This window comes from Echinops telfairi, unplaced genomic scaffold (assembly GCF_000313985.2).
Source record: "Echinops telfairi isolate 266 unplaced genomic scaffold, ASM31398v2 ScPeMD7_443;HRSCAF=831, whole genome shotgun sequence".
Taxonomy (NCBI): Eukaryota; Metazoa; Chordata; class Mammalia; order Afrosoricida; family Tenrecidae; genus Echinops; species Echinops telfairi.
This window is the reverse complement of record NW_022104341.1, coordinates 74,573,678-74,586,477: the sequence shown is the minus strand read 5'-3', so window position 1 is coordinate 74,586,477 and position 12,800 is coordinate 74,573,678. Positions and strand designations below refer to the sequence as shown.

Genomic DNA, 12,800 nt, shown 5'->3' with positions numbered 1-12,800 from the left:
AGAAGCAACAAAGCCCACATGGAAGAAGCACACCAGCCTGTGTGATCACCAGGTGTCGATAGGATCAGATAGCAGTCATCAAAGAACAAAAAATCATATAATTGTGAATGAGGGGGAGTGCAGAGTGGGGCCCCAAAGCCCATCTGTAGCCAACTGGACATTCCCTTATGGAAGGGTTGTGGGGAGGAGATGAGCCAGTCAGGGTGCAGGGTAGCAATGATGAAACATACACCTTTCCTCTAGTCCTAAATGCTTCCTCCTCCCTACCCACTATCATGATCCCAATTCTACCTTACAAATCTGGCTAGTCCAGAGGATGTACACTGATACAGATAGGAACTGGAAACACAAGGAATCCAGGACAGATGAACCCTTCAGGACCAGTGGTGTGAGTGGCACTACCGGGCGGGTGGAGGAAGGGTGGGGTAGAGAGGGGGAACCGATTACAAGGATCTACCTATAACCCTCTCCCTGGGGGACGGACAACAGAAAAGTGGGTGAAGTGAGATGTTGGACAGTGTAAGATAAGACAAAATAATAATTTATAAATTATCAAGGGTTCATGAGGGAGGGGAGACTGGGGAGAGAGAGGGAAAAATGAGGAACTGATGCCAGGGGTTTATGTGGAGAGCAAATTTTTTGAGAATGATGAGGGTAATGAATGTACAAATGTGCTTTATACAATTGATGTATGTATGGATTATGATGAGTTGTACGATCTCCCAATACAATTATTTAAAAAAAATAACAACCGTGTGCTCCTCAGTGGAACACTACACACTGCTACTGCGTCATGACAGAGCCGAGAAGCACCCCATGGCAGGGGTGCTGAGTGAGGTTAGTCAGTCACAAAAGAACAAATGGTATATGAGACCACTGTTAGAAAAGGAAAATCAAGATAAAGGTTTCCATATCAAGAGACACAGACTTCGATAGTTAGCAGGGGTGGGAAGGAGAAGGAGGGACCGGGAGCGATAGGCTGGAGGGTCAGCAGGTGTTAGCCTGGGTGAAGGGGGAGATAATATTCTCCAAGAGGGAGAGGGGGCACACGGAAGAGGGAGAGTCAGGGTAAGCTATTGGGAGGTTAAATACGTTGTTGAATCCAAAAATAGTGATCTAAAATGTAAAACACCACGTAATTCACAGTAAAAAGTTAAAATCAACATTTGATTGTTTTAAAAAATAAAAACAAAACAAAACAATCTAGTACTGGCAAAGCAAACAATTAAAAAATCAGTGTTATTTCAACAACAAAATAAAAGAACTTATATTCCCCCAAAAATAAAGGTCAATGTAACCAAGCTTCAAAACCCAGAACCTAGAACATCTATACATTTTAATTTAGTTATTTATTTTTATGTTGCCATCATTCTTTTCTAGACATTTATTTTCTATTGAGCCCTTGATGCCACCTCTCTCCCCAGTAATTCGTATTTAATGCATGCTGTCTCAGGAATCAGTAGGGAAGGACGGGCTCCATCATTCTGCACCACAGAGCAACTCTGGGCAGAAGTCAGAGATCCTTCTCACTTCACCCCAAATAACTTCCAGATGGTTTAAAGAAACAATAATAATCATAAAAGAAATCATGCAAAGTGAGGAGCAAATACCAGTTAATATCTTATCAGACCTTAGGATGCGAGAGGGCTGTGAAGAACCAAGCCAGCAGAGAAAACTAAAAGATTGCATTACAGCAAAATTAAGAATTTCCTAGATGCAACGTGGTATCCTGGATTGGGTCCTGGAACACACAAAAAACAAAACAAAACAAAAAATGACATTATCGGAAAAACTAGTGAAATCCAAATGAAGTCTGCAATTGAATTAATCGTGTCATACCAATGTAATGCCTTCGTTTTCCAATATGAACCACAGCTATGTAAGACCCGAGTACCTAGGGAGGCTGAGTAGAGAGCAGGGTACCTGGGAATTCCCAGTTGTCCTCCATTTGCAACTTTTTGGGAATTCTAAAATTCTTCCTTAGACAAAAAGCCAGAGAACTAAAAATAAGACTGCTCTCCAAGATAGATGAAAATACAAATAAAATCAGAGAGCAAATGACAAACGGAAGGAACGATGACAAAATGTTATCGCCCTATATTTATAAAGAGCTGTTCAAATCTGTGCTGTTTACGTGTCCACAGTCAGCCTCCTCCCAGAATAGCACCAGCTCCCTGGGGCCTATCTGTTCACTGCTGTGTCCCCATCCATAGATGGGTGTCTGAGACCCAGTGAAGATTTATTTCATAAACAAATGGACCACCCAAGACATTTGTGCTGCCAGTTAAAACAAACAAACCAACCAACCCTAAGACCTCAACAGGCACATCATTACGCAAGAGAAGAGACACAAATAGCCAAAAGAACTTTTCAAAAGCTCTGGCTTCTTGTGCGTGGTCATCCAACCGACAACAATCGGTCTCTGTTTGCTGGGAGCAACAGAAGAAGGAAGAGACTCTGGACATGAATGGGAGAAGAAGGAAGTGGTGTAATTGTCACGGTGCACTACAAAGGCAGAAGAAATGGAGGGTACCCGTCGACCATTACTAAACACTTTGAGCAGGGACCCAAGAGATGGGAAATTGTGGAACAGAAATTTAGATTCTTATTGGAAACCAGACTTAGTGGACACGTTGAGACCGGACAGGCCCCCAAATCCTTTGAACTGAAAGCCAAAACAATCCCATGAAGTCATTGGGAGACAAACAACAATTTAGCCCATCAATGTCCGCCTTGACCACGGTGCCCTGTTGACGGACCCTTGACATGAGGCTGACAGGTCAACAGTAGCACCGAGGCCCTGACCGGGCCTGAGAGTCAGAGAGGAACATGAATGATAGTGGGGAGACAGTGAGGGTGATGATACAATGTGAAATACGAGGGGGTACCCCCCCTCCCCAAAAAACCGATTTTTTTTTCAAAGTTATGTATTTAAAAACTTTTTTTTTTACAAAACAACCTCATCACCTTCAAAGTATGCTCCATTACCCTTAATATATTTGTCAAGTCTGCGATTCCATTCTTGGAAACATATTTAAAAATTCATCTGTTTGAATAGCTGATAGCGCTTCCCTCCTTTTTTTCTTTTTAAAAATCATTTTACTAGGGGCTTGTACAACTCTTATCACAATCTATCCACCCATCCATTGTGTCAAGCACATTTGTACTTTTTAAAAATCATTTTAATGGGGCTCATACAACTCTTATAACAATCCACACATACATCAATTGTGTAAAGCACACTTATACATTTGTTGCCATCATCGTTCTCAAAATTCGCCTTCCGCTTGGGCTCCTGGAATCAGCTCCTCATTTTCCTTTTTCCTTCCCCCACCCTCCCCGCTTCCCCCTCCCTCATGAACCCTTAATAATTCATAAATTATTATTTTATGTTATCTTACACTGCCCAGCATCTCCTTTCACCCACCCTTCTGTTGCCCATCCCCCAGAGAGAAGGTTATATGTAGATCCTTGTAATTGATTCCCCCTTTCTTACCCCACTTCCCTCCCGGTATCACCACTCTCACCGCTGGTCCTGAGGGGTTCATCTGTCCTAGATTCCCTGTGCTTCCAGTTCCCACCTGCACCACCGCGCATCCTCTGGTCTAACCAGGTGTGCAAGGCAGAATTGGGATCATGATAATTGAGGGGAGGAAGCGTTTAAGAACTAGAGGAAGGTTATGAGTTTCATTATTGCTACCCTGACCCCTGAGTGACTCATCTCCTCCCCACTACTCCTCAGCAAGGGATGTCCAATTGTGTGCAGATGGGCATTGGGTCCCCATCACGCACTACCCTCATTCACAATGATATGATTCCTCACCACCCCCACCTTTGGTGCTTGAAGCCTGGTCCCTTTGGCCCTTCATGATCACACATGTTGGTGTGCTCCTTCCATGTGGGCTTTGTTGCTTCTGGGCTAGATGGCTGCTTGTTTACTTTCAAGCCTTTAAGACCCAGGACGCTATATCTCTCGATAGCTGGGCACCATCAGCCTTCTTCACTACACTTACTTATGCACACATTCGTCTTCAGCATTTATGTGGGGAAGGTGGTCGCACAATGATGGTTTTTGTTCTTTGGTGTCTGCTACCTGATCCCTTCAACACTCATGTTCACACAGGCTTGTGTGCTTCTTCTCTGTGGACTTTGTTGTTTCCGAGCTAGATGGCCACTTGTTTGCTTTCAAGCCTTTAAGACCCCAGATGCTATATCTTTTGATAGCCGGGCACCTTCAGCTTTCTTCACCACGTTTGCTTATGCACACATCTGTCTTCAGCAATCATGTCAGGAAGGTGGGTATCATGGAATGACCGTTTAGCTGAGCAAGGTGCTCTTGTATTAAGGGAATGCGTACGAGGAGGCCCAATGTCCACCTGCCACCCTACTACTAAACCTATAAATATATGCACATAGGTCCATTTCCCCCATAACCATAAATATATTTCCATATGTACATGTCTGCATTTAGGCCTCTATGTATGCCCTTTGCCGCCTACTTCTTTCCTTTATTTCCTTATGCTTTCCTCCTGTCCCACTACCATGTTCTGCCTTCATTCTGGTTTCAGTAATTCCTCTCAGTTACCTTGCCCTTGGTCACTCCCTACCAGTCCTCCCATCCCCTTCCTGCCATGGGTTTTGAACCCCTCGTTGTTTCCTTGTCCCTGGGTTGGCCAACACCTCCTCCCTTCCCACACATTTGTGCTTTTGTTGCCATCATCATTCTCAAAACATTTTCTTTCTACTTGAGCCCTTGGCATCAGCTCCTCATTTTTCCCTCTCCATCCCCTGATTCCCTCCCTCTCTCCCTCCCTCCTTTTTTTCATCACCTCTTCTGCATTCTCAAATCACCGTCTGTTCATGCCCTTCTTCATTCTCAGAAACAAAAAAGAAGTCCCACCGAGTGAGGTCAGGGGAGTCATGTGTGTGGGGCAAGAGGGGCATGCTGCTTTTTGCTAGAAACTGGAACACTGAGATGGCTGCATGAGCAGATGCATTGTCATGGTGGCAAAACTTGTCCCGCATCTTTCACAAATCAGGCCTTTTTTTGTCGCACACTGTTAAGCAATCTTTTCAGAACCTTTCAGTAGAAAGCTCAATTAACAGTCTGACCTGGTGGAACTAACTCCAAAGAGTCAACATTTTTGTCCATTAGGGAAATTGGCAGATGTCCAGAACGAGGTTTGTCATCAATGGACATTTCAAGTTTTTTGAAATGAAAAAAATCCCCTGAAATGAGAAAATTCCCCATAGCCTTGAGTTTTACCTATAGCGCTGTCCTTGGGAGCCATGTTCAACAACAGTTTATTGGCATTTTTCCCAAGCAGGAAGCAAAATTCCACAGCCATCACAAAAAACGAGGTTCTAGTGAAACTGTTATTAGGAAAAAACTTCACTGTGACCACAGAGAACTTTCCCAGGTGACACCACTGGGTGCACTAACGCAGGCCGAGTTGCTCGGTGCTCGTGGACAGGGAAAAAGCATACTACCAACGCTCCGCTCAGTGCAATTCCGTTTTATTTTGGGGCGGGTACCCCTTGTCCATAACCTCTGTCTCTGAAATGTCCGTTTTATTTGGGGTGGGGTGCCCCCTTGCCGATAACCTCTGTCTCTGAACTGTACTTGTAGAAATGTTAAGTGGGTGTCTGCTTTTTGTTTGTTTGTTTTTAATAATTTTTAGTAGGAGCTCATACAGCTCTTATCACAACCCATCCATCCATTGGGTCAAGCACATTTTTACTTTTGCTTATGTGGGTCTCTGTTTTGTTGGGTAAATTTTCGCCCCAAACCAAACAAAATATTCTGTTTCATCATCAACGAAACATTTTTGTTCCTTCCACGGACAAAGCATTTTTGAAGTGATGATTCACAATGCCGGGGGAGGTTTGGTGAGGTGGGCACTTGTGTGAGCTTCTGACAGCACCTAGCAATTCATATTGAGGGCCCGAGGAACGCTTATATCCGTACCTCTTAAATTCCTGAAATCTTAAGTCCCTGGTAGCAACTACTCTAAGGAATTTCAGGAGAAAGCTAAGGCTTTCTGCTCCCTTAAAGAGTTGCCGTCTCAGACACCCACAGGGGCAGCTCTATCCTGTCCTATGGGGTCACCGTGAGTCTGCAGGGAGGTTCCAAGAAATGGTCAGAGACCTAAGCACAGAGGGCTGCCCGTCCTCTACTGGCCCAGACTCTTCGTGCCTGTGCCCTCCCCTACTGGGGCCTCCAGTCCTGCCACTCGCTCTGGTTCTTGGCACATCTTGCCTCTTCCAAGACTCACCACCACATACAGAGTCATGCCTGTGGTTATGAGCAGGCACCATTTCTTAACTGGACACCCAAGAGCCATGGCTGGAACGCTGAAATGATCATTTTTTAAATGGCTGCTCAAATGTCAGGTTAGTGGTAGAATTCTCCCCTGTCGGTGGAGGTCTGTGGGTTGCTATGGTCCTGAACCAGTGTCAGCAGACCTTGCGGACTAAGACCGGCCAGGAAGGAAGGCCCCGCAACCCACTCTCCCAAATTAACCAGGGAAAACCTTCAGGATCACCAGGGGCTGGTCTGCAACCACTGACAGGGATGGGGCAGGACTGGGCTGCACACGAGGTCACCAGGACTGGGGTCAATCCAACGGCAGCCCCCACCAACCATACCCCCGTGCAGGGTCCGGGTAAGTAGATGGCAGGGTGAGGAAGGCCTGGGGTGAGGCAGCCCGTTGGGGATGTTGGGGATGCGTGGCCACTGGTGTGTAGGGATTCAACCTTAATTTCCCACCAAGTTCAGCTTTGTTACAAGGGAGGGAGGCAGCAGAAGCCAGGAGCCGGGACCTCAGATGCTCCTGTGAGTGAGTTTCGAGTGGCGTTCTGCCGGGACAATGGTCGCTGCGTGTAAGGCTCAACGTTACACAGACTCAAGCCCAGGAGCCAGCGGTGGTGCCTGCTGAGGGTTGGGCGCATGCCAGGCACACAGCTGGGAGGGAGGATGCGCGTTCTGCCCGGAATATTCAATATTAAATAGCATCCAGAAAAATCTCTCCTCAGTGGAAGCCCCAGAAGCTTCATGTGACTTACGAGGTTGTTTTCCAGGGAAACTCAGAGGGAAGGCTGCCTCTGGCTGAGTGGAAATGGAGAACATTAAAAGGGGCCCAAGAAATCAAACGGAACGAATGCCTGCGCCATGCAGTTCATTGCCGCTTCCCTTCCGGTTAGAATAATGCAAAGACTGTGTCCGGATAGGCAGGGACGGTGAGTGTGCACCCCGTCTCCATTCTCCCCTCCTTCCTTACCAACAGGGGCCCCGTGATGTTATGGGACCAACTGCGACCTGATGTCAGGCCTCATTCCTCCCAGCCCCTCTGCCCACGGGGCTGGCCAATGAGATGTTAATGCAGCACGTTGACTTCTTGGCCAACTCTTAAACAATGTGCCCATTCAAGCTGGGACCTTCGAGTTCTTTCCTGAAAAGTTCTTCTTTCTGCCTGGACTGTGGACACCATAGCTGGTGCTCGAGCCACCTTCTGGGGCCAGGAGACCACACTCAGAGTGAGAGCCGCCTGCTCAGCGCGGCAGAGCTCAGGGTGGAGGGAGCGTGGAACCGTGAACGACCACGCGCTGCCAGCTCCTGGGCTGCTGATACAGGGAAAATGTAGACTTTAATCTTATGAAACCTCTGCTCTTACAGAGGTCTCTTCATCTAACAGACAAGAGTCCGGCAGTGAACACACTTCGAGGTCCTTGGAAGAAGGGCCTGCCAATCCACCTGGCAAAGTAGCCATGGGGACACAGCCTGCACTGACATGCACGAGATCACCGTGAATCGGGGTCAACTCGAGAGCAACTGGACTTTTTTTTAACAGCCCAAGGAATTCCAGACGTATCCATGTGCTCAGAAGGATGGTCAACGAGCGTATTCTGCAGGTTTTCATAAGGAATGACACCCCTGATTAGTCAATAGGTAGAAAAAGCCGCCTATATTTCTCTCAGTTTTGAACCCCTGCAAGAAGGCTTTCGGGAGGAGCTGATACCAGGGGCTCAAGTAGAAAGCAAATGTTCTGAGAATGATGATGGCAACAAATGTACAAATGTGCTTGACCAAATGGACGGATGTCTGGATTGTGACAAGAGCTGTATGAGCCACCAATAAAGTAATTTAAAAAAAAAAGAAGAAGGCTTTCTGTTTGCCCCTGGAGGTCTGTGCTCCTGGCGACCAAACTCCTTGCTGGAGAGACAGTTTGGGCTCATAGCACCCCTGGAGGGCAGAGCAGACTGCCCTAGAACATTCCCCAGGCTGTCTTCACAGTTGGTCTTCACGGAAGCAGCCTGCCACAGCTCTGTCCCCTGGAGAGGTTGGGCAGGGTGGGGGTGGGGTTCCAACTGCAGCCTAGGAAGTGCTTATCCACCGCACCCCAGGCCCCCTTCTCCTGGTGCAGTGGGGGAAATACACACAGTGGGCCTGGGAAAAGACAGCCCTGTGTGTCAAGTCCCCCTGCCCTCTGCCCATCTCTCTGGGCAGGGTTGGAGAACACCTCTCTGTGCCCTGGGACAGTCCCAAACTCATCCCTCATCGCTGCCCCACCCCACATCCCCAAGGTGGGAAGGGATTGCTTTCTAAGTGTGAGGGATCCTGGGAACTTTGGCTAGTCCCTGAGCAGGGCCTGCGAGGTAAGCCGAGCCATGTCACGACCTATGCTGTGAGGGAAACAGAGGTGGCCAGCTCTGATTCCCCACTGGGAGCCTTTGGTTGCCTGGGGCCGGCCTGCTGTGTCCCCCTGGATGGAACATAACTGCACACCTTGAGGGGTGCCATGAGGCCTGATTTCCCACACCTCTTTGACTGTCCATTTGTCACGTCATCACCCCAGCTCCCAGACCTCTGCCCTGGTCATAGAAGCTCTCGCCCGGCACCAGCACTCACTGGGCACCCGCTCTGGGCCAGAACATGCGCGAGGAGGCCCCTGGTGCCTCCCTACCAGCCTCTCCCTTCAGCACAGCCTCCCGGAGCCTCAGAATTGGACAGGGCCCCAGAGGCCAGCTGTCCCGCCCACGCTTAGAAAGGTGAGCCGGATGGAAGGGGGAGGAGCCCTGGAGGCGTAGTGGTTACGTGTTGTCTGCTAATCGCAAGGTCAGTAGTTTGAAACCACCAGCTGCTTCGCGAGAGAAAGATGAGGCTTTCTACCCCGTAAAGAGTTAGTCTTGGGAACCCACGGGGGCCCTTTGGAGGAACAGCCCGGCGGTCCCATGGTGGCTGTGCGTCACGCTCAACATCATGGCTGTGAGCTTGGTTTTGCTTTTTGGATGACAGGAAGTCACCGCACACCTCCCAGACCCCCATCATCCTGTCCGCTCCTCCCTGGCCTCGTCCATTCTGCCCAAACTCATCCGATTCGCATGTCCCAATCCACACGGCCGAGCTTTCGGCTTGGCACTGGGGGTCTTCAAAGCTGGACCCTGTTCTGTCCTGAACTCCCCCCCTGAGCCCACCCCCTTCCAGAAGCTCCTGCTCATGAAAAGCCTGAGCTGCTGGGAGCTGGAGGGCGTCTTCCCAGAGAGGGGAGCTGGCCACACAGAGACTTCCTGGCAGAACTGAGCTGAGAACCTGACTCCTGGGGCCTGGTTCTCTGCCCCCAGGGCCATGGGCCCTCTCCCTGCAGCTCTAGCCTCTGACCAAGAAACGGGGACACTTGTCCAACTGCTCCGCTCTGCAAACCAGACTGCCTCTGCGCTGAGAGCAACCGAGGAAAAGTCTCAAACCCGAGGCAGTGCCCCTGGAAGGGGTGACTGACACGTGTGTCCCGGCCACAGCCTGCAGCCCCTGAGCAGCCCCGCCGGGGTGGGGAGAGGGGGAGGGAGGCTGCACGGGAGGGCGGGGTTCCCCGCACCAACTGCAGCCTCCACCACCAGCAAAAACTGTTTTGAATCAAAAACTGTTTTGAATCAAAAGCTGTTTTGAATCATCCAAGAAAGGATGACGTCCAGTTGGGAAATCTTCAAAATAGTGGATCCTACCCAGGAGCCTTCTTGAAACACCTCTTCTGCATTAGCAGGCCAGCTGCTCTGCCCTCCCTGCCTTCCCGCTGGCTCCTGCCCCTCACTCAGCAGGCCCTCGCGTGGCAGGGCAGGCAAGGCTTATCCGAGGCTCTGGGCCACCACCCTGTGCACTTCTGTCCCCTCCTGGGGCTTCAGCCACCGGCTCTGCAGGCCCTACTTCCGAGTGTGTGCAGCAGACACTGGCAGGCACCTGCTTAGGGCCTGGCTCCGGGGCCGCAGCAGGACACACGTTTTTGACCTGTGTTTAACTAGTTCATCCCAGTGGGGAAGTCAGGAAAAGAAAGGAAGCCCTGCCCAACACACACACACACACACACACACACACACACACACACACACACACCCTCCCGCTGTCCACAGCAACCCCATAGGGCAGAGAAGAGTCGCTCCTCAGGGTCCCGAGCTTGACCACCTTGAGGGGACAGGTTGCCTCCTCCTCCTCCTCCTCTTCCTGAGCAGAGGCCAGTGGGTTCAAATCCAGCCCGAGGCTCCACTGCCAGGCCACGAGGTCTGCTCAGATGCACGCATGCACAATGGCGCTGGAGGCTAGGGAGGGTCTCGAGTGGGGCAGAGGGCAAACCCTCTACCAGGAGCTGAAGCCCTAGGCAGTGTCTGTGAAGACGCGCTGGCGGCCTGCCTTGGAGAGCCCGCAGACCTGCTCCGCTCTGCACACACCGGGTCCCCAGAGTTGGGGGAGGAATGCACTCGGCAGCAAAGGCCAGCCCCAACCCCCCAAGGCTGTCAGGAAGAGAACTGGATAAGGAGAGGGTGACTCTGGCGAGGGTGCCCTGGCAGAGACCAGGGAAGGCAGGCAGGTCCAGGGGCTGTGTAGGCAGGGCCATCGGCAGGGAGGCAGCAGCCCAGAGAGCAGCCTGCAGGCTGGGGAGGCTGGGGAGAGCCGGGTGAGGGCAAGTGGGTGCAGAGCTCACGGAGGTAAGAGGCAAGGGTGCAGCGGTGGTGGGGGTGGGGGGGGTGGGCATCAGAAAGCACTTGGGGTGGGGGAGCGGGCACAGTGAAGGCAGTCATTTGGGGTGAAATGTGATGGGTTTTAAGAAAGACCCCTCTGGTTATAATCTTGATGGGAGCAGATACCCTCATCTTTCTCCTGGGAGTGGCTGGTAGGTTAGAACCGCTGACCTCTCCATCAGCTGGGTGAGCCAACCCAACTCACTTCCCCTGTGTGAGCCTCTGTTAACTTCAGTTGATCCTGACTCGGGGCGCCCTCGTGGGGGGCGGTGGAACTGCCCCACGCCATCTCACCATGGGCTGGCGGTCTTTGCGGATCCCACGGGGGCTGGCATGAGTCGGAATCAACTCAACGGAGATGGGCTTGGTTTGTGTCTGTTTTCATCTTTACACAGCAGATCACCAGGCCTTTCTTCCGAGGCTCTGCTGGGGGAGTCCAAACCTGCCACTCTTAAGGTTAGTCATCAGGGACCCTATCTGTAAACAGGACCCATGAAGCAGACAGGACAATTGCTGCTGTCCTTCTACCGTGGAAGCTGCGAGGGAGGTCAGGGAAGCGGTCCGTCCCTGTACAGACACTTCCTGCTGCCTGCTCTGGGGCAGCCCTCCCAGCCTGGGACCAACCGTGCAGGGCGAGGGACAGCAGGGCTGCCGGCACACAGAGCGGGCTCAGTAAAAGTTGGCCGCTGCCCTGAACGCACCCGGCCAATCATGGCCTCTTAGTGACCTCCGTGGCTACCACCCGAGTTCCCAGATTCTGACCACCACCCTCCCACGGCTTCCCTCCACTCTGGGGCCGCCCAGGCAGGGCACCCTGAGCAGGGTTACCGGATGAGGTCCAGCAGGGCGTCCGCCGAACTCATGATGGCCTTGCCGCTGGGCTCAGTTGTCTCCTTCTGGGCTGCACTACCCGGGTGGATGGTGGTGACCATGATGATGCCCACGATGACTGCCACGAAGGTGGTCCACAGGTAGTAGGCCACGGTGAGGATGCCCAGGCGGCTGGAGGTCTTGGGATCCAGGGAAGCGAGGCCAGACATCAGGCTGAGAGAGTGGAAGGGGTTAGGGTCTTGGGTGTGGAGAGGCCCGGGCCCCGCCCACTCTCATACCGTTCCTCCTGGCTGCACTGGGGCACCAGGCACGGGAGCCCTCCCTGTAGCTCCTTCAGCCTCTCTCTGCTCAGCAGCCCCCTCGCCCAGTCTCACAAGACCAGCAGCTTGGGGCCTCCCTCACCTCACTGGGCAAGACCAAGTTCAGAGACACCTCCTCTGTGAAGGGTCTTCAGAATGCCCAGGCTCAGAACCCAGCCCTGGGCACCTCAGCACCCAGGCTCCTCTGTTAGGACACTGGTTGCCTGTGTGTCTGTCTGTGGACTCTCATTAGACTGAGGGTATGTGAGGAGTGGGTCAATCCCGATGTCTCTGTGGATCCCCAGTGCCCAGTGTGACTGACACCGAGCAGGGACTCATGGTGGGCTTGCTATGTCAGTGAATGAGTGAATGAGTGAGTGAATGAGTGAATGAGTGAGTGAGTGAATGAGTGAGTGAGTGAATGACTGAGTAAGTGAATGAGTGAGTGAGAGTGAATGAGTGAGTGAGAGTGAATGACTGAGTGAGTGAGTGAGTGAATGACTGAGTGAGTGAATGACTGAGTGAGTGAATGACTGAGTGAGTGAGTGAATGACTGAGTGAGTGAATGAATGAGTGAGTGAATGACTGAATGAGTGAATGACTGAGTGAGTGAATGAGTGAGAGTGAATGAGTGAGTGAGTGAATGAGTGAGTGAGTGAGTGA

At 51.2% G+C, this 12,800-nt stretch overlaps 1 protein-coding gene across 1 annotated transcript in view; it reads right to left on the bottom strand.

Annotated features, from left to right (window-relative positions):
- The window catches only part of SLC1A7 (solute carrier family 1 member 7), a 59,481-nt gene that overhangs the window by 12,760 nt on the left and 33,921 nt on the right, over nt 1-12,800 (bottom strand). Inside the window, exon 3 of the mRNA XM_004699412.2 lies at nt 11,836-12,051. Within this exon, the coding sequence (XP_004699469.1) occupies nt 11,836-12,051 (216 nt within the window). The remainder of the gene's footprint in view (nt 1-11,835; nt 12,052-12,800) is intronic.